Raw genomic sequence first — 27,457 nt, forward strand, 5'->3', positions numbered from 1 at the left:
TGGTGGCGGGTGCCTGTAATCCCAGCTACTTCGGAGGCTGAGACAGGAGAATCACTTGAACTCAGAAGCAGAGGTTGCAGTGAGCCAAAATCGCGCCATTGCACTCCAGCCTAGGCACTGCAGTGAGACTCTGTCTCAAAAAAAAGCTAAAAATGGACAGACTGATTTTCAACACATACTTCCTGAATCTTCTCAACCTAGGAGGGAGATAGAGGAGTCAAAAAGTAAACTTCCTAAGGGCAATGAACTTCATAAGATAGCATCGAACGTAAAAGGCTTTCCGGAGGGGAAGCTCACAGTGGCAGGTCCGATGATGGTCACTCCCTTCTGGTCCGCCTTCTTGATCAGCTTTCTCGTGAGGGCCTCAGGGATGCCTTCAGCTATGATGGCAATGGTCCGGATCTAGAGGATGACAAGAGTCCCTTTCCGTTAACTTTCTGCCTCAGAAAGGGCAACAAGACAGCACCGTTTAAGGGCCCACCTCCCATTCTGCATGTCCCCTTCCAGGGTCCAAGAACAAAGTAATGTTAACAATATGCACATCAGCCGGGCACAGTGGCTCATGCTTGTAATCCCAGCACTTTGGGAGGCCGAGGAGGGTGGATCTTCTAAGGTCAGGAGTTCGAGACCAGCCTGGCCAACATGGCGAAACCCTGTCTCTACTAAAAATACAAAAATTAGCTGGGCATGGTGGTGCACGCCTGTAATCCCAGCTACTAGGGAGGCTGAGGCAGAATTGCTTGAGCCCGGGAGGTGGAGGTTACAGTGAGCTGAGATGGCGCCACTGCACTCCAACCTGGGTGACAGAGCAAGACTCCATCTCAAAAACAAAAACAAAACAAAATGAAACAACAAAACCAATATGCATCTCATTCTTCCCACAGGACTCTGCTCCTAATCACTCTAACCATCTCCTGAAAACACAAGTGGTGGATAGCCGAAACTGATCTCCACTAGCTAACGCCGCAGTGATCCACCCAAAAGAGGCGGGTATTTCAGAAGCCCTGCTACAGTTATAGCAGCTATGTTCACTCTCACCCAAAAGCTCACATCCTCCTGTTGTCTACCTGTTCCTGTGCCTGCTCATAAAGCAGCTATCTAAGGCTTTTCTCCATGGTACCCTCCGAGTCTTGTCACCATCCCCACAGGACAGGGTCAGTGTTTAAGCGAAATGAGTTGCTTCTACACTCAGCCCAGAGACGGGGTGGGAGGGGCATGGGACAGATCCAGGAATCACTTCTCTTTGGCTCTAAACCAGGGCCAGCAAACCTCTATAAAGGGTCAAAATAGTATGGTAGGGGCCAGGTAGAGTGGCTAATGCCTGTAATCCCAGCACTTTGGGAGTTCTAAGGCAGGTGGATCCCTTGAGCCCAAGAGTTCAAGGCCAGCCTGGGCAACACAGGGAGACCCGGCAGGAGGATCAATTGAACCCAGGAGGTTGAGGCTGCAGTGAGTTGCACGATTGCATCACTGCACTCCAGCCTGGGCTACAGAGCAGTATGTCTGTCTCTTTAAAACCAAACAAAAACCCCTGGCTGTGCGCGGTGGCTCACGTCTGTAATCCCAGCAATCTGCGAGGCCAAGGTGGGCAGATCATTTGAGGTTGGGAGTTTGAGACCAGCCTGACCAACATGGAGAAAACCCATCTCTCCTAAAAATACAAAATTAGCCAGGCATAGTGGTGCATGCCTGTAATCCCAGCTACTTGGGAGGCTGAGGCAGGAGAATCACTTGAACCTGGGAGGCGGAGGCTGCGGTGAGCCGAGATCGCACCACTGCACTACAGCCTGGGCAACAAGAGCAAAACTCTGTCTCAAAAAACAAAAAACAAAAACAAACAAACAAACAAAAAACAGCCCTAAAACTAGGTGATTTGCTAGGTTTTGCCTTGGACCATAGTTTGCCAACCTCTGCCCTAGACTAAAGAAGTAGCAGCCGGACGTGGTGGCTCATGCCTATAATCCCAGCACTTTGGGAGGCCAAGGCGGTTGGATCACCTGATGCCTGGAGTTCGAGACCAGCCTGACCAAAAAGGTAAAACCCCATCTCTATTGAAAATACAAAAATTAGCTGGGCGTGGTGGCAGGCGCCTGTAGTCCCAGCTACTCGGGAGGCTGAGACAGGAGAATTGCTTGAACCCGGGAGGTGGAGGTTGCAGTGAACTGAGATCATGCCACTGTACTCACTCTAGCTTGGGTGATGGAGAGAGGCTCCATTTCAAAAAAAAAAAAAAAAGAAGTAGCTCATTTTCAGCAAATGTATTTTTTCACTTCTTTTAGATATCAAGACAATTTTATGTTCTCCAGTCATAAACTGAAATAAGCCAGTCTGGGATCAGATGATAATTTTCAACAAAATAATCAATATCCTAATTTTATTTTTTTTGAGATGGAGTCTCGTCGCTCAGGCTGGAGTACAATAGCACAACCTTGGCTCATTGCAACTTTCACCTCCCGGATTCAAGTGATTCTCCTGCCTCAGCCTCCCAAGTAGCTGGCACTATAGGTGCCCACCACCATACCTGGCTATTTTTTTTATTTTTAGTAGAGGTGGTGCCAGGCTGGTCTAGAACTCCTGACCTCAAATGGTCTACCCACCTTGGCCTCCCACAGTCCTGGGATTCCAGGTGTGAGCCACCACACCCAGCCTCAAACCTGCACCTTCTGATGCAGTAGTTCAACTTCTAGAAATTTATGCTTAGGGAATAATTAAGGTTATAGGCAAATGTTAATCTGAGATTGCCCATCACAAGATTTGCAAAAGCAAAAGTGATGCTGCCAGTAAGTGCTTACTGATGTGGGAAGAGCAACTGAAGAAAGCAGATTATATGAGTGGCATACAGTATTATTCCCTTTGTTCAAATCTAGAAAAGGGGGTAGATAAGGACATACTCTCATAGCAGCAGTCATGTTTTTCTGAAATGGGACCTCAAGTATTTATTTTCAACAAAACAATATTTATCAGTATTTTGAAACTGTTCTATAATAAACATGTAATATTTTTATCATGAAATGTTGGAGTCTCTCTAAGCCTCCTCTGGCTTAGGAAGCTGACCGATTAAAAAAAAAATTTAATTAAAATAGGCCGGGTGCAGTGGCTCACTTCTGTAATCCCAGCACTTTGGGAGGCCAAGGTGAGTGGATCACTTGAGGCCAGGAGTTCGAGACCAGTCTGGCCAACATGGTGAAACCCCATCTCTACAAAAAAAAAAACAACAACAAAAAAAGCCAGGTGTGGTGGCATGTGCCTGTAATCCCAGCTACTCAGGAGGCTGAGGCACAAGAATCACTTGAGCCTGGGAAGCGGAGGCTGTATGACAGAGGCCCTGTCTCAATAAATAAATACATACATACATACATACATACATACATAAGATAAAGTGCTTTAATCATGATTTGTTTGTTTTTTTGTTTGTTTTTGAGACAGGATCTGGGTCTTACTCTGCTGCCCAGGCTGGAGTGCAAGGGCATGATCACAGCACACTGCAGCCTCAACCTCCTGAGCTCAAGCGAGCCTCCTACCTTAGCCTCCCTACTAGCTGGGACTAGTGAGTGCCACCATGCCTGGCTAATCCTTTTTTAAGTACAGATAAGGTCTTGCTGTGTTGTTCAAGTTGGTCTTGAACCCCTAGCCTCAAACAATCCCCCCACCTCTACCTCCCAACAAACACAAGCCATGGCATCCAGCCAATCCCAGTTTTCAAGCTAGTTATGGAAAGCACAGAGAGGATATAGTGGGGGTGGGGTGGAGCCTGAGCCACCTCATTTATTTATTTAAAATTTATTTAACATTTATTTATCTATTTATTTATTTATTTAGAAAGAGTCTCACTCTGTTGCCTAGGCTAAAGTGCAGTGGTGTGATCACAACTCACTGTAGCCTTGACCTCCCAGGCTCAAGTGATCATCCTACCTCAGCCAGCACATGCCACTATGTCCAGCTAATTTTTTAATTTTTTTGTAGGGACAGGGTCTTGCTTTGTTGGTCTCAAACTCCTGGGCTCAAGCCATCTTCTTGCCTTAACCTCCCAAAGTGCTGGAATAACAGGCATAAGCCACCATGCCCAGCGTATATTTTATTTTACTTTATTTAATTTTTTAAAGACGGGGTCTTGCTCTGCCACCCAGGCTGGAGTGCCATGGAATGATCATAGCTAACTGCAGCCTTGAACTCCTGGGTGATCAATCGATCCTCCTGCCTCAGCTTCCTGAGTAGCTGGGACTACAGGTGTGAGTCACCATGCCTGGCTTGACTAATTTTTAAACTTTTTGTAGAGAATGGGTCTTGCTTTATTGCTTAGGCTGGTCTTGAACTCTTGGCTTCAAGTAATCTTCCTGCCTCTGCCTTCCAATGTCCTAGGATTACAGGCATAAGTCACTGTCCCAGGCCTGAGCAGCCTCTTTGTAAGCCCAGATAAGCAGCCTCTGCCCAGACTGACCTGCCCTAAGTCACTATCCTGACTTCTGAAGATCACGTGTCTCCAACCATTTCCACCCAAACCACTGGCTACTCCCAGATCCCCAGCCCTTTGTCCCAGGCAGCAGTGACAGGACATCAACCAGGAGCCGTTCCTGCTTCCCCACCCTCTGCCCCCTAGAGCCCAGTGATCTACCTGTGCGTAGTTCATGGTCCCCACCCCTCACCCCCTAGAGCCCACCCAGTGATCTACCTGGGCATAGTTCATGGTCCCCACCCCGCACCCTCCAGAGCCCAGTGATCTACCTGGGCATAGTTCATGGTCCCCACCCCGCACCCTCCAGAGCCCAGTGATCTACCTGGGCATAGTTCATGGTCTCCATGGTGCTGTCATAGGCAGAGCGGAGAGAGGCAAAGTTGATGAGCACATCTACCTCTGGGTGCTTCCTCATGGCATCAGCCATGTTCTTGAAGACAGGGATCAGGATCTCCTTGTGCCCCCAGTAAAACTTCTGCTTGTGGTCCCCACTGTGAGAAAGTAAAAGAATTAGGACATCCTCAACCTGTCAGGACTGGGGAAGGGGAAGCTGAGGGGAGGAATTTCACCTAGAAGGTAGAAAAGGCATGGTCTGTGCCCTCAAAGAATTTTCATCTAAAGGACAAAGATCCCCCAGGAATACTGACTGCCTCTGTCTCTAGGATGGGCAAAGCCTTCCCCAGCAAAGGGAATGAGCTCGCTGACTCCCCAAGCCTGCCTTTTTTTTTTCTTTTGAGACAGGGTCTTGCTCTGTCACCCAGGCTGGAGTGCAGTGGCATAATTAGAGTTCACTGCAGCCTCAACCTCCAAGGCCCAGGCAATCCTCCTGCCTCACCCTCCCAAGTAGCTGGGACTACAGGTGCACACCACCACACCCAGCTAATTTTTAAATTATCTGTAGAGATGGGGGTCTCCCTATGTTGCCCAGGGCTGGTCTCAAACTCCAGGGCTCAAGCAATTCTCCCACCTCGACCTCCCAAAGTGCTAGGATTACAGGCATGAGCCACTGTGCCCAGCCCCAAGCTTTGTCTTAGCAGAGGAAGGAGATATTTCCCGCCATGGGGTAACTCACGTGAAAGGGTAGACCATGGCAGCCACTGAAGGCTCGTCTCGGGAGCAGACATAGTCAAAGTCCAGCATGCCTTGCACGGCCCGGGTCTGCATGCCCCACACAATGGCCTTGGTGTGGCGGCTGAAGAGGGTGGTGCTCTTTCCTGGTGGGCAAAGACACAGAGAGTGCACCCAGAACACATACCCCCGGGAGACCTGCAGGGGCCAGGGCTGCCTGCCAGACCCCTCCACGCCCCATGTCCACAGGGTGATGCCTCATCACAACCATAAAGGAATGTCAAGAGGACAGAATTCTGAGAACTTGGGGAGGAGGTGCCTCGATTTTTCTGGAAGAAGGTGGCAGAAAGAGCAAATCAAGCTAAGAGGGCCTGCTAGCTGGTAAGTAGCTCTGCAAAGAACAGAGAAAGAAGGGCCCCACAGTCAAAGATGCCCAGGATAATTCCTATAGGACCTGCTTCATTTCCCAGGCAAGGTGTGTCATCAGGTTATATGCAAATGAGGTCTTGACAAATTATTTTTAAAGTCATTGGAAAAAAATGTTTAGCTCTCCCAATTTTGGTGGGCTCAGGACTTATGTCCCAACAATGCTTATTACCCTGTAAATCTGGACATAAAACCAGCTCCAGTCAGGGTTTGAATCAGCATGAATTCTAGGTCAGTGTAGGTCCAATGAAGAGGTTTGTGCAGCCGGGGCTGAGGACACAGCAGCCTTATCGCTAACTGCGGTTCCGGCCAGGGCTCTGCACAAGGCAGGAGCAGCAAGCTAGTTACACAGGGCCAGTGCCCTCAACCTGCTCTCCTGTTTTTCCTGTCCTTCTCCCTTCTACCAGGTGGCTCTTTCCTGCTCAGGACAGTGCTCTTGGACAGACCCTCCAGTGGGCACTTAAGAGGTAAGGCGCAGGTCAGGTGTGGTGGCTCACGCCTGTAATCCCAGCACTTTGGGAGGCTGAGACCGGTGGATCACTTGAGCTCAAGAGTTCAAGACCAGCCTGGCCAACACGGTGAAACGCTGTCTCTAATAAAAATACAAAAATTAGCTGGGTATGGTGGCAGGCGCCTGTAATCCCAGCTACTCGGGAGGCTGAGGCAGGGAGAATCGCTTGAACCTAGGAGGCAGAGGTTGCAGTGAGCCGAGATCGTGCCACTGCACTCCAGCCCGGGTGACAGAGCGGGAATCCATCTCAAAAAAAAAAAAAAAAAAATTAGCGTGGTGGCATGCGCCTGTAATCCCAGCTTCTTGAGAAACCAACACACAATCGCTTGAACCAAGGAGGCGGAGGCTGCGGCGAGCCAAGATCGCACCACTGCACTCCAGCTTGGGCCACAGAGTGAGACCCTGTCTCAAAAAAAAAAAAAAAAAAAAAAGGGTAAGGGAACAAAAGGAGCTGGTAGAAGTGCAGTTCTCTAGGTGGGCATAGTGGTGCATGCTTGAGTCCTAGCTACTTAGGAGACTGAGGTGGGAGGATCACTTGAGCCCAGGAATTCAAAACCAGCCACCGCAGCATAGTGAGACCCCACCTCAAAAAAACAAAAAAAACCTTCCATGATGCGATTATTACGCATTGCATGCCTGTACCAAAATATCTCATGCACCCCTACTATGTACCCACAAAAATTTTAAAAAGAAAATTTTAATGCAGCAAGTATATTAAAAAAAAAAAAAAAGTGCAGTCCTTAGTCTAAAGGGAAAGGACTTTTACCACGCTTCAGGCAGTTGACCTTCCCCTCTGGGTCCCTGCAAGTCCAAGAGGAGGAAAGCAGCCCTCAGGGAGGTTCTGAGCTCCCCTAGGGAGAATGATGCATCTAGCCCAGTGGCATCTGGTATTAATTAACCTACTGTACTAGAGCAGGCTTGGCTAACCAAGTTCATGGTCTCATTAAATCCCTGTACAGGCCTGCCTCTTCCATCACAGCCTTAAGCTTCTCATGGCAGAAGCTTCCTGATGTTGCAAATACCTGGGATTTACTGTCACCTAGACCCCCTTCGGTTCTGCTGAGACATGAGATCACAGAACAAGGGAAGCCACCTAATCCAGTTCTCCCACTTCCCAGTCCTAGGAAACTAAAGCCCAGAGATGCCAAATGACTGAGGTCCGAGGTCATCCAGCATCAGAGCCAGGATTACAAAGCACTTAAAATGCAGCTCAACTGTGAAAGTGAGGAGGGAGAATATAAGTGTGAGTTCATGACCCGCCATCCTCAGGGGAAGCCTGCATCATGTCACCCCCGACAGGTGACACACGTGCACACGCCTCTGATCTATCTACCCTGCCAGCTACAGAAATCAAGACAAAGCCTGGAATCTACAAACCTACCAGCATCTCCAGCAGGAAAGGGTGGAGGTAAAGTGGCCCTTCCTCAAGCACAGAGAAACCAAAGCTGAAGGGTGTATCCTCAGCCCACCGGCAGCAGAAAGGCCCCAGAGAGAACCTCTGTGCCAGGGGCTATGCCCCCTACACCAGGCCTCCTCTGGCCTGGCTGAGGGGAGGGCTCGCTCAGCCATAATCTGTTCTCCCTCCTTGACACACCCTCCTTTTATTTCTCTCACTCCAGAAAGTAACAAGGATAACTCCCCTCCTCATAACCCTCCTCCCCTTCAGAGCACAGAGAGCTCCTGGAGAACCAGGGCTGGTCCCTGTTCTTTCCACACTGGGCTCACTCTGCTCTTAACTTTTTCCAGAGGCAAAAACATCAGGATTAAAGCCAGGTGGCCAGAGTGCTGCATTCCAGGCCTTTCCAGCTGGTTATCAACCCTGCCAATTACTCCTTCCCCTCCCCTTAGCAAGGGGACAACAAAGACTTCCCCGCCTCCACGGCTGTGAATGTCAAAGTTAAATGGAAGCTCTGATGCTATGAACCAATTAATCTACTCAGCTAGGCTATTGGGTGAATGCGCATGCGTAGGAGTGTCCACTGTAAAATGTGACCTCATATGCCAGACAAAGCTCATACCCCTTCCAATTACCCAGTCTCTAGATCCGCTGCACACCCTTCTGCGCTTCCATCTACCTCCTTCTTCACCTCTCTTGTTCCTCCACCACAACCCCAGAAAAAGATAAACTGGTCCCTGGAGCTTGAGGATGAAGCTGGCAGTGGTGAAGCCGAGGCAGGAAAGGTGGGAAAATGACATCAGGAGATGTAAATGAGAAGCAGGGATGACTTGTGGCTCTCCTTCTGCACCCCAGCAGTGACAGACGCCCACGACTCTCTGCCACTCCCCATTCAGCTGGATGGCTCCCTCCTTCCCAGGCAACACTCTCTCCTTGACACCACTACACTCTCCAGGGCTGTGGGTCTGGCTCTTGCTCCTTCCAAAATCTCTACCCCTTCCCAAGCTTGGAGCCAGAAACAGCCACACAGTGAGGAGAGCGCTGAGTGGGGCGCGTACTGAGCAGGGATAGGAGGGGAGGAAGAGCGAAGACTTAGGACTTGGGGTCAGGCCACATCAAGGCAGGGACAGAAAATAGACCAGACGACACTGCAACCCACCAGGGGAGGGGGAAACAGAGCACATAGTAAAACTGTCACCCGCTAACAAAGCCACACGCAGAGTAGGGGCAGGGTGGGGGCATCCTACCTTGCAGGGATCTTGGACTTGGGACTGAATCTGTCAAAGAAAATGACCAAGGCAACTGAGTGACCCACTGATGGCTGGAGGCTTTGGAGGGAGAGGGTGGGAACAGGGAAGGGTCCCATGGACAAGCCTTTCGGGGCTAAAGCCCTCACCATCCCTCTCCTGTTCTGCAATGGACAACGGAGTAAGGCCAGCAGAAGAGGTGAAAGCACCGATAAGCAGAATGGAAGCAAGAAAGAGCAAAGACCAAACGGGCAGAGAGGGGGCAGGAGGAGGACAAAGGCTGGGCAGGTGTGCTCAACACCAGCGCCTCCCCCAGGCCCTCCGCAGGGACAGCTGGATGACTTGAACTCTGGGCTCTCTAGCTGGCGCAGTCCCACCCTCTTAATGCCAATCCCTTTTTGTCTCCATGAAACACTATGAGTTGCTTGGCCAGCATGGGGTTGACCCGTGCTGTGGACAAGGATGCTGATTTGGGACAGTGTCACTATTTCCCAAAATGCCATAGCAAAGTGTGTCCCAGGAAGAGGCTGCACAGGTATACCAGCCCAGGGGTAACTAACACCACTTATGTAGAGCTGGCTGCAAGGGCTGGCCGGCAGGAATCACATCTACATGGAGAGAAAAATTAGTTGAAATACAGATGGGCTGACAGGTGGGGGCTTTTCTTGCTGGGGATTCAGAGGAGGGAATGTCTGTTAGGGCCCCAAGATGGTTGGGGTGGCCTGGGAACTGCTGTCGTATGAGCTGGCTCTGCCGTCCTGGGGTCCCGGTGTTTGACCTCCACTCAGGAGAAGAGTCTCAGAGAACTTTCCACTGCCTGGAATTTCTGTAACCCTATCTCCTCCACAGCCTCCCTGCCCAGTTCACACCCCCATAAGAAGAACGGGGTAGAAGAGAATAGGGGGAATTGAGGCGACCAGGCACGGCGTGGGTCCTCTGCCTCAGAGCGCCCACAGGGAAGGCTCAAGTCATACCATCCTCGTGTCCCAGGTGCACTCCCATTGCAAAACCCAAACCACTTTTCATCCGCCTCTGCCAGCCCGGGGGGAAAGGGAAAGGGGAGAGAGATACAGAGGGTACCAAAAGGCCACTCCCTGCAACATGCCTGAAGCCTCAGGGAGTTACCTTGTGGCATGGCAGGCTTGGCCTTCTTTGCAGGCGCCACCTCATCGGCCCTGGACTCAGAAAAAGATGCTGTCCTGCTGGGGGCTGGTGTCTGGGGTGAGAGAAGGAGAGAGTGTAAGAGGTAAGAGCCACAGCTGGGAAAAAAGCCACTGGTCCTTAAAGGCCCCAAAGAAAACTGGTAATAAAAATTATGCACAGCAATGCTCTTTATAAGCTGCTTCCAAAAGTACTAACAATCCTCTAAGATACGAATTAATATTATCCCATGTTACAGATGAGCAAACTGAGGCCCTGGGTGGACAAGATACTGGCTAAGGTTGCTCTCTCTCAGCAAAAAGTAAGAGTAACAATTTTTAAGTTTTTCTTTTCTTTTTTTTTGAGACGAATTCTCACTCTGTTGCTCAGAGGTGGAGTGCAATGGTGCCATCACAGCTCACTGCAACCTCCGCCTCCCGGGTTCAAGTGATTCTCATGCCTGAGCCTCCCGAGTAGCTGGGATTACAGGCACCACCACGTCCGGCTAATTTTTGTATTTTTAGTAGAGACACAGTTTCACCATGTTGGCCAGGCTGGTCTCGAACTCCTGACCTCAGGTGATCCGCCAGCCTCGGCCTCCCAAAGTGCTGGGATTACAGGCGTGAGCCACCACGCCTGGCCACAATTTGAACTTGGATCCAATTTTAAAATCCTTGGTCCTTCCATTATACTACTTTAATCAGGACAGGAAAAAAATTGGCAGAGATCCAGAAACCAACCATGCACTAACTCCCGCTGTATTTCCTCTATGCCCCCAGGGAACAGAGGAAGAGGACTGTATCCTAGTGGAAAAGATGAAATGGTTCCTTCCTGTAAGGTATGGGGAGGCTGGCACCTACCGATGTGCTCCCGCTGGCGTTGAGGAGGAAGTTTGCAGTGTGGGCCGCTGTGGGTGGCTGGTTGGGGATGGGCCGGTGGCCCAGGGCCATGCCCACAATGGCCGTCATGTGAGTCTCCGTGCCAAAGACGTGGATGGGGATCCCAGTGGTCTTCCCTGTAAGGGAAGAAAAAAAAAATCCATAATTCAAGTCTGCAGATAAGCACCCAAGTCCATGTGACCCTGCAAAGGGCCTTTTATAGCCATGATCAGTGTTTGGCGCATTCAGTGCAAGACCAATATCCAGGACAAATCAGCTGTCATAATTTCACCACCAGACAAATCTTTCTAAAGGCCACTTGCTGATAACAAGAACAAGAAACAGGCCAGGTGCAGTGGCTCACACCTGTAATCCCAGCACTTTGGGAGGCCGAGGCGGGCAGATCACTTGAGGTCAGGAGTTTGAGACCAGCCTGGCCAACGTGGTGAAACCCTGTCTCTACTAAAAACACAAAAAATTAGCCAGGCGTGGTGGCATGCACCTGTAATCTCAGCTACTCGGAGGCTCAGGCAGGAGGATCCCTTGCAACCGGGAGGCAGAGGTTGCAAAGTAAGCTGAGATTGCGCCACTGCACTCCAGCCTGGGCGACAGAGTAAGACTCTTGTCTCCAAAAAAAACCCACACAAGAAACATATTTCCTGCAAGATTCAAGTAACCAAATTATCAGAGCCCATATTCCTCCTGTTCGCAGTCTGGACCCCAGCTCTCCAGCTTTCTTTAGCCCTCATCGCATGCATCCACCAGTGCTTGGTCTCTGTTCCTAAACACTCTGAGCCCATTCCCCCAGGGCTCTGGCCCTGCTCCTCCCTCTGCATGGAGCTCTCCATGGAGCTTCACCTGGCTGCTCTCTGGTCTCCCAGCTCAACTCAAGCGCTACCTCCTGAGAAAGGGCCCCTCTGACCTTGATGGTCACTCTCGCATGCCACGCTCCTCTCCCCCTTGTACAGACAGACCCCTAGCATCTTCTCCTACTGTTTACTTGTGGAATGTTCTAATTTTAAAAGCATGATCTGGTAACTTCACTGTGCTGTCCCCAGGCCTGCCCCACTGCACATAGCAGATCCTCAGCTTTGAACCAGCTCTATTAAAAAGAAAACAAAAGGCTCACACCTGTAATCCCAACACTTTGGGAGGCCTAGGCAGGTGGATCGCTTGAGTCCAAGAGTTCAAGACCAGCCTGGGCAACATGGCAAAAGGTCATCTACAAAAAAATTAGCCAGGCGTGTGCTAATTTTTTATACAAAAATTGTGTATTTATTGTGGCGTGTATCTGTAGTCCCAGCTACTCAGGAGGTTGAGGTGGGAGGATCCCTTGAGTCTGGGAGGCAGAGGTTGCAGTGAACTGTGATCACACCACTGCACTCCAGCCTGGGTGACAGAGTGAGACCCTGTCTCCAAAAAAAAAAAAAAAAAAAAAAAAAAAAAAATTGCCTATAATCTCAGCACTTTGGAAGGCCGAGGCAGGCAGATCACGAGGTCAAGAGATTGAGACCATCCTGGCTAACACGGTGAAACCCCGTCTCTACTAAAAATACAAACAAAAATTAGATGGGCGTGGTGGCGGATGCCTGGAGTCCCAGCTACTCGGGAGGCTGAGGCAAGAGAATGGCGTGGACCCGGGAGGCGGAGCTTGCAGTGAGCCGAGATCGCGCCACTGCACTCCAGCCTGGGTGACGGAGCGAGACTCCATCTCAAAATAAAAAAAAAGAAAAAAAAGAAAAAAAATTAACCCTATTCAATTCAAACCTAAGTCAAATTGTGTCACTTGGCTGGTTGTAGTGGCTCACGTCTATAATCCTAGCACTTTGGGAGGCAAAGGCAAGAGGATCACTTGAGGCCAGGAGTTTGAGATCAGCTTGGGCAACACAGTGAGACACTATCTCACAACAAATTTTTTTTTTAATTAGCCAGGTGTGGTGGTGTGCACCCGTGGTCCCCAATACTTGGGAGGCTGAGGAGGGAGGATCACTTGAGCCCACAAGGTGGAGGCTGCAATGAGCTATGATGGTACCACTGCACTCCAGTCTGGGTGACAAAGCAAGGCACTGTCTCAAAAAAAATAATAATAAATATGTGGTTCCTCTGCTTAAACACCTCTTGTGCCTGCTATCTCACAGTGATGGCCAAGTCCTCCTGTGACCTGTAGTGTCTTGCTGCCACTCTCTCAGTCCCAGCCCCTTACCACTGCAGGGCATTGGAATTTGCCCTTCCCTCTCCAAGAGTCACCATGGTGCTGCTCCCTCATTCCAGGTCTTTGCTCAAATGTCAGTTTTCTTTTCTTTCTTCTTTTTTTTTTTGATACAGGGTCTCACTCTGTCACCCAGGCTGGAGTGCAGTGGCATGATCATGGCTCACTGCAGCCTCGACCTCCCAGGTTCAGGTGATCCTCCCACCTCAGCCTCCTAAGTAGCTGGGACTACAGGTGTGTACCACCATGACCAGCTAATTTTTGTTGTTTTTTTTTTTTGTAGAGGCGGGGTCTCGCCATGTTGCCCAGGTCTTGAACTCCTGAGCTCAAGGGATCCTCCTGCTTCGGCCTCCCAAAGTACATGAGCCACCTGTGCTCAGCCTTGATCAAGTTTGATCAAGCATTTTCTGATCTCCCTGTTGAAGGCTGCCCCCCGGCCCCTCCCACACGCATTCTCCCTTTCCCTGCTTTGTTTTCCTTCCTGGCACTCGGCACCCCGACATAGCAGTTTGTGTCCTCCGTTCCATCAAGGCTTGCTGTCTGTCCATTTGTGGCTGTAACCCTCGTCGCCAGCACAAAGCCCAGCACAGAGCGAGTGATCTTTAATAAATATCTGTTAAGTGGAGAGCTCAATGAAAATGCTTTCCTGACCACTGCAAAGTTTAGGACAGCACTCTGTGTCCTAAACACACTGCACACCCAGGAAGCGGAGTAGAGAGCAAAATAGCCCAAGACTGATGCTCAGGAATCAGGAATCCCAAAGAGGAAGGCCACCCACACTCATGGTGAGGGGGAGAGAAAAGGTCCTCATCTTACCGACTTCTCCCATCACCCGTAAGCCCTCCTGATAGTTGGGGCCACCTCTTCGGACAAAGATTGTGACTTCGTGCTCCTTCAGGGGGCCCTGGTAATCTCGAATTGCTCTCACGATGCCCTGGAAGCCCAAAGTGACATGTGACTAAAAACAAGGCAGCCACAAGTCAATGATTTATAACCGTGATAAACAAACGTACCAGGTGTATGTGACAAAGGCTGCTTCTCAGGAAGCACGGGACTACACATAAGCAGCCACGGCCTGGGATATGATCACTCAGAATGTTGCTGAGGTGGGAATGTGGGGTACCTGGGATTGACACCCCTTAATGTCATGGTGCTCCGGGCCTCCATCGTCAGCAAGGTCTTGCTGGTCTCTCTTTTGTCGCTTCTGCAGTCATTACTGCCTCTTACTACATTTTTGTTTTTGGTGGGGATATCTATGTTGGGCTCTATGCAAGGGTTCTCAGAGGTACTAAGACATAGTCAATGTCCTACAAAAGCTTCATAAGTGATGTGTGGGAACAGTTCTTTTTTTTGGGACAAATTCTCGCTCTGTCACCCGGGCTGGGGTGTAGTGGTGCGAGCTCGGCTCACTGCAACCTCTGCCTCCCGGGTTCAAGAGATTCTCCTGTCTCATCCTCCCGAGTAGCTGGGACTACAGATGTCTGCCACCACACCCGGCTAATCTTTTTATTTTTAGTAGAGATGAGGTTTCACCATATTGGTTAGGCTAATCTCAAACTCATGACCTCAGGTGATCCACCCACCTCGGCCTCGCAAAGTGCTGGGATTACAAGCGTGAGCCACCGCGCCCAGCGTGGTGTAAGAACAGTTCTTACAATGGATATCCACTTTGGAAAAATGAGAGGGTGAAAAGGTGTGTACTAGTTCTGTTTCTCAAGACAGAGGCTAGATTTTGAGCCTGGAGTCTGACTTCTGTCACCCAAGGCATTTTACACAAAGCTCCATGTACAGTACCTGTTCCAAACCAAGTGCCCTAACCAAGGGTCAGTGCAGGGCAGCTCAGAAGTTAAATTAAAGCTGCTGAGGCTCCCCTGTCCCAGATTTGTCTGTTAAATCAAGTCCAGTTATGGACATCCTGTTTTGGGCAGGAATGATGGAGTCTGGTCCCACATTTTATTTATTTTTTTGAGACAGGGTCTCATTGTTGCCCAGGCTGAAGCACAGTGGCACGATCACGGCTCACTGCAGCCTCGACCTCCTGGGCTCAAGCAATCCTCCTAGCTCAACCCACTAATTTTTTTTTAATTTTAGTAGAGATGAGATCACATTATGTTGCCCAGCCTTGTCTTGAACTTCTGAGCTCAAGTGATCCGCCTGCCTCAGCCTCTCAAAATGCTAGAATTATAGTTATGAGCCACCACGCCCAGCCCCTCACTTCTTGAGATCTCAGACTTTCAAGTTTGACACTTATCTAGTCATTATTCTCAAAACTCACATGGATCCACCAGATGTGGCACACACTCTTTTGAATACACTCACTGAGCATCTGACAGTATGGAATATTAATAAATGGCCTCCTTGGGTGGCTTTCTCGAAAGGGATGACTCTTGAGACACGTTAGCTCTGTCTTCCTTGTTGACAGCAGTCACATGTGCTTTCAAGCATGTGCACACACAGCTCTGACCCGTAAACAGGCACCCAGGTTGAGAAGATCCCAGTAGGATGAGAGGAGCCCCGGATCATCAAAGCACTTTCTTCATTCCGATCTTTTGGAAAAAGGGCTCATGACACAAAGATGTAAGACCAGGATGGCCGGGCACAGTGGCTCAAGTCTGTAATCCCAGCACTTTGGGAGGCCGAGGCGGGCAGATCATGAGGTCAGGAGGTCGAGACCATCCTGGCTAACACGGTGAAACCCCGTCTCTACTAAAAATACAAATAAAAATTAGCCGGGTGTGTTGGCGGGTGCCTGTAGTCCCAGCTACTTGGAGGACTGAGGCAGGAGAATGGCATGAATCCGGGAGGCGGAGGTTGCAGTGAGCCGAGACTGCGCCACTGCACTCCAGCCCAGGCAACAGAGCAAGACTCCGTCTCAAAACAAAACAAAAAAAAAACAAGGAGATGCAGAGAACCCAGAGTCTCACAAGAGTGTTGAAAGTAAGGAGGATCGGTTGGGCATTGTGGTTCACACCTGTAATACCAGCACTTTGGGAGGCTAAGGCGGATGGATCCCCTGAGGTCAGTTCGAGACTAGCCTAGCCAACATGGTGAAACCCCCGCTCCACTAAAAATACAAAAATTAGCCGGGCATGGTGGTGGGTGTCTGTAATCCCAGGTACTCAGGAGGCTGAGGCAGGAGAATCACTTGAACCCAGGAGGCAGAGGTTGTAGTGAGCTGAGATCGTGCCATTGCACTCTAGCCTCGACGACAAGAGTGAAACTCCATGGAAGGAAGAAAGGAAGGGAGGGAGGGAGGGAGGGAGGGAGGAAAGGAGGGAGGAAGGGAGGGGAGGGAGGGAGGAAAGGAAGGAAGGGAGGGGAGGGAGGGAGGAAAGGAAGGAAGGGAGGGGAGGGAGGGAGGAAAGGAAGGAAGGGAGGAAGGGAGGGGAGGGAGGAAAGAAAGAGAAGAAGGAAAGGGAAGAAGGACGGGAAGAAGGAAAGGAAGGGAAGAGAAGGAAAGAAAGGAAAGAAAGAAAGGATCGATTGAGCCAGTGCTCCAAAGCACTGGTCCTGAGAAGGAAGAAAGCAGAAATTTGCCTCCCATGCTTCAGGTGGGAGAGTTATGGTTCAGTGTGGCAGCTGCTTGCCCAGAGACACACAGTGCAGATGGGCAGCTCCTGTCCCAGTGTCTTCTCCACCCCTTTAAGAGACCCTGGGGCAAGAGCTCCCTACCTGACCTGGGAACTCATGGTAACTTGGCTCTGGCTCAAACTCTGCTTTCAAGGCCCCTTCCCTGCTTTCCCCAAACCACTTTCCCCAGAAATTGCACCACTGCTGCAGCTGTTACCTTGAACGTGGCAGCCACGTTTGTGAAGTTTGCAATGCTGCCTCCAATGATGAGGATCTTGCCTGGATTTGGAGTAAGAGAGAATCAAAAACAGTTACACAGGTAGACTTGAGCATCTTCCCAGCAATCCAACTGAGGAAGTTCTTGTTCCCCTGAATGAGGGTCCCCCACCAGGAGGTACTGGGGAGTGAATAGGACAGTCTCTCCAGACATTCCACTTTATCAGCTCAACTCTCCATTACCTATGCCACCAGACAGGGGTCAGAACAAACCCACAGGAGCACTACATTAACTCCTAACCGACATCCACAAATCCAGGTTGGTTTCCAGATATCTCTGGAGGGAATCTCTCTCTCTCTCTGGCTCAAGGAAAGAAGAACTGGTATGCAGAGCCCCAAAACACAGGTGGTAAAGGGGCACTGAGACTCACAGAGGCCAGGTAATATAAGAGAGTCACTGAATTTATTGTAATCAGAGTTTATCGCAATTGGATAAACTGAGTTTACTGCAATTGTAGCAGGAGCATGCCACAGCCACCTCCTCCCCTGCACTTGTTTGAAGGGCTTTATCACAGATCGCCTCTTGCCCTCTCAGTCCCCTCCCACTGATAGATGTGGTCCCTGTCCTCTGTGCAGTCAGAGAAACCGAGAGCCAAAGTTCAATGATTAGCCTCAAGTTGCAAAGGACCACACACAGCCTTGGTGACTCCTCGGATGAAGCTGTCCCATTGCAGCCTGCTGGGCTGTCCTGGGGAAGCGGGGACAGGTGTGTGTGTGTGCACGTATCTCACCATCTGGGTGCTTCTCTCGGGTCATGAGGGAGAGGATAGTCTTGGCATAGTCATAGGTCTGCTGCTCGCTGGGGGCGCCTGAGTACTCCCCATAGTTTGCCAGCTCGTTGACACCCCCTAGATCACAGATGGTATCGCTGCCAAGGAGACAGAAGTCAGTGATGGCTCTCACACTTGGGGCAGGGGGTGGCAGCCTGGTGCCTGGGAGGACACACGGATCTCTCAAAACACTGGAGTTAGCCTGTGGAACCGGCCTCTTGGACCTCCAGCCCCCAACTCCCATGCAAGTCTGGCCTGCAGGTTAATGGTGCTATATCAGACTCTTCTGGGCAGTGCACTCTGCCAGCCCTAGGGCACTGGGGAGCCCTGGACAGACAATGGCAGGTAAAATGAACAATGAGCACCTCCCTAACACAAAGACAAGAAAAATCACACACTGCAGGAGTCCCTGACGGGCTGCCCAAGAGAAGGTGTGCTGCAGCCAGAGGAAGTAGTGCCAGTCACACACAGAAGGGAATGGCAGATTGCACATCTAGAAATGAGCAGGTGTCTACCATGCTTAAAGTGAAAAAACTGCTAATTATTGTAAAGGGTGTAGAATATGATCCTAATATTCTACAAAGCAAAGAGTATAAATATTTATTTATGCTTGACGGGACATACAGTAACTTGCTAACTGGGGTGACCTGGTCAGGGAGAGGATGGGGAAATGTCCAGGCAACTTTCACTTTCTAGCTCATTTTCTGTATTTGCTGTACCTTTGTATGGAGCACATAATTTTCAGAATTAAAACTCATAAAACAACTTCATTTTGACAAAACAAGAAGGTTATAGAAGACACTGTGTGCAGGACAGGACCTCGCCAACGTCCCTCGAAGCCCTCTGGGATGCCACTGCTTTCCTCTGCCCCAAATTCCCACACCAAAGTGGCAGGACCCCACCTGCCCAGGCCACACACATGTGGATGCTGGGTAGACTGGGCTGGCATTCCTTCAGCAACCCCCTTTAGTCACCTGTACACGACAGAGGCGCCACCCCCGGCCACCATGGTCCAGATCCTCCCTTTGGGGTTCAGCAAGGTCAGCTTCAGGCTTGCCCCACTTTTGGCATCTAGGTCTGCAATGTAGGCTTCCTGGGGACCAGACAGCAACAGGTAGGCCCTTGGGGTGCCCCCTTTACCAGGTCCCAGATCCTAGGACCCCTCCCCACTTTCCCTGGGGGCACATGAAGAGGTCACTAATCACCTTAATGGGGTGGGAAGAAGGGGCTATGCAGGGCCCCACATGCCTTGAAGACACTTGATGGTGTCTCCAAGTACCAAAACCACCTATAGTCACAGTCACTGCCTGGGGACAAACTTCCCATCTCCCTTCTCTGATGTCAAGTCCTTGGCCCTCTACCTAAGTCCTGAGCCTACCCATGTCCCTCTGCTCAACCATGCCCTCACCCCAGCATCTGCCTGCCTGGCCCATCAGACGTCCCCCTCACCCCAGACCTCCCCAGGCCAGACTGTCTCCCAGCGCAGCCTCTTCCCTGGGCCTGGGGTACTTCCCAGAAAGCCCAATCCTGCTGTGAGGACTTCTCAGAGGAGAGAGTGGGAAAGAACAATTAAAATTCTCAGTGAGACGCCGAGAGAATGACCTTCCGTCAGGATTAAGGCGAGCCACTTGGAATCATGGAGAGGCAACAAATCAAGTGAAGAGTCGAGGGAGGCTGATTGAGAGAGAAATCTAAAAGGATTTCTGGCTGGGATTCAGAGGCTTGGCTCACTCCCACCCCCACCCCACTGGGGTTTTAAGAAAATTAAATGCTTCTCAGTCTTCCTTTCCCTGCCAAATAAACAGCTCATGAAGGGGGGCCGAATGCACATCAGAGATGAGTCACCTCCCCACCGCCCTCCCCCCAATCCCCATCTCCTCTCTAAACCAGCCTTACCTCTGGATATGCCTCCCGCCCAAAGGGGGGAGGGAACTCGATGTCACCCCACTTCACTTTGCAGATGTAGTCGGCAGTGGCATCCACCTTGGCCGCCAAGTCAAGGACATAGACTCCATCTTTGGTCACTACTTCAAGGGGTGCAGAGGCAATCATCAGTCACCAGCTCTGGGTAGAGACAACCACCAACCTCCAACCCCTCCACAAACACTGCTCCCACGGTGGCCCATTCAGGCCTCAGAACTCTCTAAGCTCAATAAGAAACCAGAGAGGCCCTTATGGAGACAGAACTTTTCCCCATTAAAGGCAAAACAAATTCTACAAGGCCATTCCCCTCTCCCTGACCTATAGGTAATGGGACATGGAGGTCTGTATTAGTTGCCATGGCAATTTTCAAACATCTTTACAAAACGCTACACTCCCTGCTTTGAGTATCTAACCATGCGCAAACCCATGGTTCGGCCACTTTTAAAAAGTGTTTAAAGGTACATGTTGCTGACAGAAGACCCCCCACCAGTATGCACATCTATGTCTCCCAGGGTCTGGCTAGGGGAAGCCTCAGTGTCAGGTGGAGCAGGGGCCGCAGGGTGCACTGGACTCCCAGTCAGCAGGATTCATTTATACCACCTCACTGGACACCCATCTTCCTCCTTCCCCAGGGCCATTTAGCTGATTGAGTTAGCACAAGGCCATCTGGTCCATTAGAGGGGCTGCATCCTCAGCTGGAATGATTTGATTTCTCGCCTTCCTAGACTTTGCCCTGAGAAGTCCTGGCCAGAGCCAGCCCACGCCACTCTCCCTTGACACCACCTGCTTCCTTCACAGCCCAAGAGACTGAGACCAAGCTCTTCCCAGCATCAAGGGTTAATGATTGACCAGCTCCCACAGAGGGAGGCAAGTGTGAGGCCTCTGAGTGCACCAGGAGGAATGAAGGGCCAAAGGGTGAGAGCAGTGCAGAGGCTGCCCACCTCCTGCTGTCAGACAGCCTGACCCGGCGGGAGAAGCAGAAGCACATAGTCAGATCAAAACCAGGACTTCTGGCCGGGTGTGGTGGCTCACGCCTGTAATCTCAGCACTTTGGGAGGCTGAGATGGACAGATTACCTGAGGTCAGGAGTTCGAGACCAGCCTGGCCAACATGGTGAAACCCCGTCTCTACTAAAAATACAAAAATTAGCCCGGCGTGGTGGCGGGCGCCTGTAATCCCAGCTACTCGGAAGGCTGAGGCAGAAAAATTGCTTGAGCCCAGGAGGCGGAGGTTGCAGTGAGCCGAGATTGTGCCACTGTACTCCAGCCTGGGCGACAGGGCAAGACTCTGTCTCTAAGACCAAAGAGAGAGGTTGGAGTTGACTAAGAGAAGAACTACAGTCTTCTGAGAGCTCAGAAACAGGAACTGGCACTAAAAGTGCATGGGGACCCCTCTGCTTGTGCACATCTGTCTTGTGTTACCCTCTGGCAAGTGGGAGTCTGGTTCTCTGAATGCCAAGGCCAGGGCTGTCATAGGCACTGGGACCCTTGCCCCCTCCCAGCCAAGCACACCCAGTTACCAAGGGGATTGATCTCGAGGTAGGTGAAGTACAGGTCCTCGTAGAAATTGAAGAGGCCGGAGATAAAACTGGCCAGAATTCTAGAGGTGGGGAGAGAGGGACAGTTCATCCATCAGGGAGCAGCTCGGTAGCACCCCAGGTGCCCCGCAGCAATCTCTCACTGCCACCGACAGCTCCATTTCCCGAAACACACCCCGCTGGCCCTTCCATCTCCTCTGCAACCCCTGCTCCTTGGACATCGCTCTACAGCCACTGAGGCGGAAAGGAGCTGTCAGGCGAGAAGCTGGAAGCAGAGGTGTCAGACAGACAGGGGCAAGGAGGTGAGGGACGCTGGCGGCATATTTCAGTCTGGTTCCAAGCCAGTCCCCACCCTGCACCCAGCTGTCTTCCTCAAGACAGGGCCATGTCTACCACCTGGCTCCCAGAGAGGAGACCGCTCCGCTCTCCTTGGTCTGTGCCCAGAGCCTGTCAGTCTTCTCATCCCACCTGCCACCTCCCTACCATCCCTCTCACTCAACTCTTTCTTGTCTTCAGGGGCATGGACCAACAGGTGTTTTTTGATGTCCTCAGGATTCAGTTTCTCATCCACGCCAACACGTAGCTTCTGGGCCTTGGTGTCCACATCACCCACGTCCACACCCCCCTCGTGGTGGAACAGGACGTAGTCCCCTTCTCGGGTGGCATAGATGCAGACATAGAACTCCTCCGCCTTGCAGGTGAAGAGACAGGACAGTGGGATTGGGGTTGTGGGGGCTAAGCTGGTGAGGGGCGCTGAACTGGGGAAGATGAGGGGGTCTACCATGTACTGGGAGAGGAAACCAATTCCCACAGTCTCATTTTCTAAAACCCAGTAAAAACCATTCATCCAGAGACTTGTCCACCATCTTTTCCCCAAGGACAAGAGGAAGAAGCCTCTACCCCACTGGCTGGCGGTCCAGACTGAATCAGTATGACCAACCCCAGCTGAGGGGTGGGGCCTGCCTGCAGGTCGTTCTCATCCGTGCACTTGGAAGTCCCCTTTGTTACCAGTCCTAACTCCTCTCTGCTGCAGATCAAGCCCTTTCCTTCCCCTCTGGACTCCCGAGTCCGCAGCACCCTCAGATCCTCAGTGCGGCTTCAGGGACCCTGGTCCCTCTGACTGTCCTCATCAGCTTGACTTCTTTCATCATGTTACAGTGGACAAACCCAAGGTTCCAGGAGGGAGAAGACCCAGCCTGGAGCCGCCTCACACATACCTGACTGTGGGGGACGAAGGGCTCGATCAGAAAGTTCTTGAGGAAGCCCGTGGCCTTGCCAACCTACAGAAAAATTGAGGGAGATAAAACTCAGAGGGACAGCACGCCTTGCCCCTAGGGCAGGAGGAGGGACTGCACAAGGGTGGTGCCCAAGCACTCCCACCACCACACCCAGCAAAGAGAGATTTTTCCAGAAAAAATGGGGTCACAGATCCCTAAGCTCAGTAAGTCCTCACGAGACGCCCTTTCACCCCTTGCTCTGGTGCGGGCTGTGCCTGAACAGGCACCGACCTTGCCCACTCTTGGCCTCCTCTGGAGGGTGACACAGGACCTGCGCAAGTGAAAGGGCTCCAAAAAGTCACGGCTATGGCAGAGCTTGACGGGGAGGGGAAACTGGGTAGGAGGGAGGTAACCATTCTGCTTCACGGGCCTTGAGGAAGGCACAGTGACTCAGCCTCAGGACATGGGTCCGGGCGCGGGGAATGGGTGGAGAAGTGGGGAGCCAGGGCTTAATCAGGGAAACTTCTCCACACAGACTCTCCTGGCTGAGGACCACAGGCCTGCAGAGCTAATCAGTTTGAGTGATTCCCTGGCGGCAGCTGCGGCGAGACAGCCCTCATCCTAGTAAGTCCCAAACCCCCCGCCCGGCCTGTGCGTCACTACTGAGTCAGGGACCAGACAGCAATCCATCAGAGGTAATGAGCCACTCCTGCTGGCCCAATGCTGCTGCCAGCTCAGATGTCTGATGTCCCCCACCTTCTCCTCCCAGAGGCCAGCAGAAGGAAGCAGGATGTGCTCCCTGGGGACATGCTCAGCATCCCTCCCTCCAATCCCGCCATCCTCTCTCCAAAGGCCTGGGAACTCAAGGGACAGGTCGCTTCATGCCTGGGTCCATGTGCAACTTCAAGGATCCCTCTTTACCCATGAGGGCCAGAAACTGGGAAATTAACATTTAAGGGCTACTCTGAGGAAGCCCAATGAGGGAGGAAGACATCTCCATCACCACCTTCATTGCTATATCCGAGGCAGCCAAGGAAGAGAACAGCTCCTTCCTGGTACAGTTTCACCCCAGACGAGCACCAGGCCCTTCAGAGCCACGTGCTCTACAGAGCCAGGTGTGGATGGCACATTCTTCCCAGGCTAGGCCAGGCCTCAGCTCCATTCCCTCCCTTAGTCCTCCAGCTCCCTTGGGGAGTGAGAAGAAACATAATTTTATTTCCAGGCATCTCTTAGCCTTCCTAAACCATGTTTCACTTTAACTCTCTCATCTACGTGGTTGAAATTCATCACCAAGCTGGGAGAAGTTAATAATTGAATTTGGGCTTGGTGGCACACATCTGCGGTCCCAGCTACATGGGAGGCTGAGGCAGGAGGATTACCTGAGGCCAGGAGTTCGAGACCAGCCTGGGTAACATTCGAGACCCTATCTCTACAAAAACATTTTAAAAAGCAGCCTGGCATGGTGGCATGCACCTATAGTCCCGGATACTCATGAAGCTGAGGTGGGAGGATAACTTGAACCTGGGAAGTGGAGGCTGTAGTGAGATGTAAACATGCCACTGCACTACAGCCTTGAGTGACAGTGTGAGACCCTATCTTAAAAAAAATAAAGTAGGCCGGGCGCAGTGGCTCATGCCTGTAATCCCAGCACTTTGGGAAGCCGAGGCAGGCAGATGACCTGAGGTCAGGAGTTCAAGACCAGCCTGGCCAACATGGAGAAACCTCGTCTCTACTAAAAATACAAAATTAGCCAAGTATGGTGGTGCATGCCTGTAATTTCAACTACTCAGAAGGCTGAGGCTAGAAAATCGCTTGAACCCGGGAGGCAGAGGTTGCAGTGAGCCGAGATCTGGCCATTGCACTCCAGCTGGGGCAACAAGAGCGAAACTCCATCTCAAAAAAAAAAAAAAAAAAAATCAAAAAAATTAGCCAGGTGTGGTAGCAGTGTAGCCCCAGCTAATCAGGAGGCTGAGGTGGGAGGAATGCTTGAGCCCAGGACATCGAGGCTGCAGTCTAGCCTGGGCAACAGAGCGAGACCTGTCTCAAAAATAAATAAATAAAAATTTTGAAAAGAACTGAATTTACCCTTCAACGTTATTAACTATCATATCCTAGGTTCTTGACCCAGTACGTCCTTCTGCCTAAACGACTGTGTGTCTCCCTTTTTCATATTTTTTAATCCTTTTTCATATTTTTTAACCCACCCCTTAGGTACACATGCTATCACAAGCTACCATAACCCTTCCTTTTTGGAAACTGGAAAGAAAGGAGTTCCTAGAATGGGGCTGGGAGTGGTGGCTCATGCCTGTCATCCCAGCACTTTGGGAGGCCTGAGGTCGGGAGTTCGAGACCAGCCTGACCAGCATGGAGAAACCCCGTCTCTCCTAAAAATACAAAATCAGCCAGGCATGGTGGTGCATGCCTGTAATCCCAGCTAGTCGGGAGGCTGAGGCAGGAGAATCTCTTGAACCCGGGCGGCGGAGATTGCAGTGAGCTGAGATCACGCCACTGCACTCCAACCTGGGCAACAAGAGCGAAACTCCACCTCAAAAAAAAAAAAGAAAAAAAATCAGACCAGGCCAGGCGCGGTGGCTCACGCCTGAATCCCAGCACTTTGGGAGGTTGAGGCAGGCAGATCACAAGGTCAGGAGTTCAAGACCAGCCTGGCCCATATGGTGAAACCCCATCTCTACTAAAATTACAAAAATTAGCCTGCCGTGGTGGGAAGTGTCTGTAGTCCCAGCTACTCAGGAGGCTGGGGCAGGAAAATCGCTCGAACCAGGAGGCCAAGGTTGCAGTGAGCCAAGATCACGCCACTGCACTCCAGCCTGGGCTAAAGCAAGACCCTGTGTCAAAAAAAAAAAAAAAAAAAAAGAATCAGACCATTTCCACCTGGCTCTTGAATTATATTGAGGTTACCTCTGCAGCACATCTTGCCCAAACCAATAAAACAAAGAAGTTTGGATGATGAGGGAGCTGGGAATGGGCAACAAGACTGGGCCTACTGCTGGCAGCCACCTGAGTGGGTCAACGCCACAGGACTCCTGACTTCCCTGAGCTACAATGAGACTGGATGTGGGGGTGATCCACAGAGCTGCTGACCTGGAGGTGACCATATTTGCTTCTGTTACCACCCACGTTCATCCTGATCCCATGCCCACTCACTGTGGCTTCCTGTCCCAGCCGTGGCTTCAGCCAGGACTTGACCCCATCCAGAGTGAGGTTGACCCCAACGAGACCAAGTTTTCCACGACGTTTGATCAGCTGGTCTGGCTTGACTACCAAGTTCTGGAACAAAAGCAGTTTGTATTTAGAGTGAGGAAGAATTAGATAAACTGTAGTATTTTGGGGATCCAAATGGAGGACAGCAGGGATTGACTTCCCATTCACTTTGCTCCAAAGCGAGCCCCACCCATCCTTCAGAGTTAACTCTTGGATGCTTCCTCCACCCACCCTAGCCAGTATCTTGCTTTTGACAACCAGGTATCTAGAGGCATTTGTGCCCAGATGGAGCCTGGCACAGAGTAGGCGCTCAGCAAATACCTGCTGAGTGAATAAGTGATTCCCTACCCTCCCTATGTGATACATTAGCTTCTTCATTCAACAGTAAGCCCCTCAGAATACGGACCAGAACCCGTGTTCCAAAGAGGAAAACAGAGAGACAGAGCCTTGAGGCAGCAAAGAACCTTAGAGGTCATCTGGTCAACCCCATCCCTGTGCTTGAACCCTGTCTACAACAGGCCCAACAAGCAGCCCCTAACCACTACTCATACATCTCCAGGGCCAGGAAACTCCCTCCATCCCTTTGTGGTTGAGCTGCCTCCTAGTGGGAAGAAATAACACCACTAGTCCTAGGCTTGCTCTCTGAGCCCTGCCAAGGAAATCTAAGAGCTTTCTAACAATGGCCCTGCAGAGATCTCAAGAACGGAGCCTCTATTCCAGGCTGACCCTCCAGGGTCAGGGCCATTCTTCACAAGGTACAACGTCACACTTCCTAATTGCCTTGATACGTTCCTGATATATTCCATTTAGGGGAGGAGAGGGCACATCCCTACTTTTTACTGAGCATCTACCATGTGCCAGGCACCAAGCACGCTAAATGCTTCTTGCTAATCCTTACAGCTCAAAGTGAGTATTATCCCATTGGAGAGATGGGGAATCTAAAACTCAAAAGAGGTGAAATGGCTTGCCCCAGGCTACATGGTTAATAAACACAGCTGTGATTTGGACACCAGTTTGTCCAGTTTCAAGCCCATGGCAGGGTATACCATGCTGGGGTACCTCAACATGCAGGGCTCAGCATGAACACAAACCCTGCTCAGCCCATGGCATGCTTCCCACAGCTGCTGCTGGCAGCCTCCAACCCCATGACCCTATCGGCATCACCAACAAACCAATGGCTTTCTCTTCCTCAGACCCCAGGCCTGGAAGAACGGCCCCGAGTGGAGGTAGGGCTCACCTGGCTGAGCAGCCAGGGGTGGTCCTGCAGCAAGCGGGCCCAGTCTGTGTCAGGAGTGACGCGAGCATACTTGAACCGATTCTGGATGGCTGAGGTGGTACAGATGAACTTGTAAAGGAGTTCTTTGCCCGTCTGCTCTGAAATTGCCTTGGCCGACATGGCTGCAGAGAGACCTGCTCTACCTGTCTGGGAGAGAAGAGCTGGTCAGAAGGGGGCAGGCGTGTGGAGGCACTATCTTCCCCAGCAGGGCAGACCCACTCCCAGTTGACCCCAGACAATAAAACCAGATTTCAGCTTTTCTCAAGAGGAAGGAAAAAATGCTGACCCAGCGAGAGGGATGGAAGAGAGATATCAAGCAGCACTTTTGCCAGCAGAGG

At 51.1% G+C, this 27,457-nt stretch overlaps 1 protein-coding gene across 7 annotated transcripts in view; it reads right to left on the minus strand.

The window, feature by feature from the left end:
* ACLY (ATP citrate lyase) overlaps nt 1–27,457 on the minus strand; it is a 52,577-nt gene that overhangs the window by 20,095 nt on the left and 5,025 nt on the right. For 2 of the 7 annotated variants that reach the window (XM_054457536.2, XM_063656627.1), the window contains exons 2-17: nt 27,081–27,266; nt 25,787–25,909; nt 22,622–22,684; nt 21,905–22,095; nt 21,387–21,466; nt 19,841–19,971; nt 18,919–19,037; nt 17,906–18,042; nt 17,116–17,177; nt 14,145–14,262; nt 11,102–11,256; nt 10,227–10,317; nt 9,102–9,131; nt 5,526–5,667; nt 4,776–4,944; nt 298–402 (exon numbers count right to left, since the gene is read on the minus strand). In XM_054457536.2, the coding sequence (XP_054313511.2) occupies nt 298–402; nt 4,776–4,944; nt 5,526–5,667; nt 9,102–9,131; nt 10,227–10,317; nt 11,102–11,256; nt 14,145–14,262; nt 17,116–17,177; nt 17,906–18,042; nt 18,919–19,037; nt 19,841–19,971; nt 21,387–21,466; nt 21,905–22,095; nt 22,622–22,684; nt 25,787–25,909; nt 27,081–27,266 (1,902 nt within the window). The remainder of the gene's footprint in view (nt 1–297; nt 403–4,775; nt 4,945–5,525; nt 5,668–9,101; nt 9,132–10,226; nt 10,318–11,101; nt 11,257–14,144; nt 14,263–17,115; nt 17,178–17,905; nt 18,043–18,918; nt 19,038–19,840; nt 19,972–21,386; nt 21,467–21,904; nt 22,096–22,621; nt 22,685–25,786; nt 25,910–27,080; nt 27,267–27,457) is intronic. The other 5 variants (XM_063656626.1, XM_054457539.2, XM_063656628.1 and 2 more) reach the window with 3 other exon arrangements.

The sequence above is a fragment of the Pongo pygmaeus genome, chromosome 19, assembly GCF_028885625.2.
Source record: "Pongo pygmaeus isolate AG05252 chromosome 19, NHGRI_mPonPyg2-v2.0_pri, whole genome shotgun sequence".
In the NCBI taxonomy this organism is placed as follows: Eukaryota; Metazoa; Chordata; class Mammalia; order Primates; family Hominidae; genus Pongo; species Pongo pygmaeus.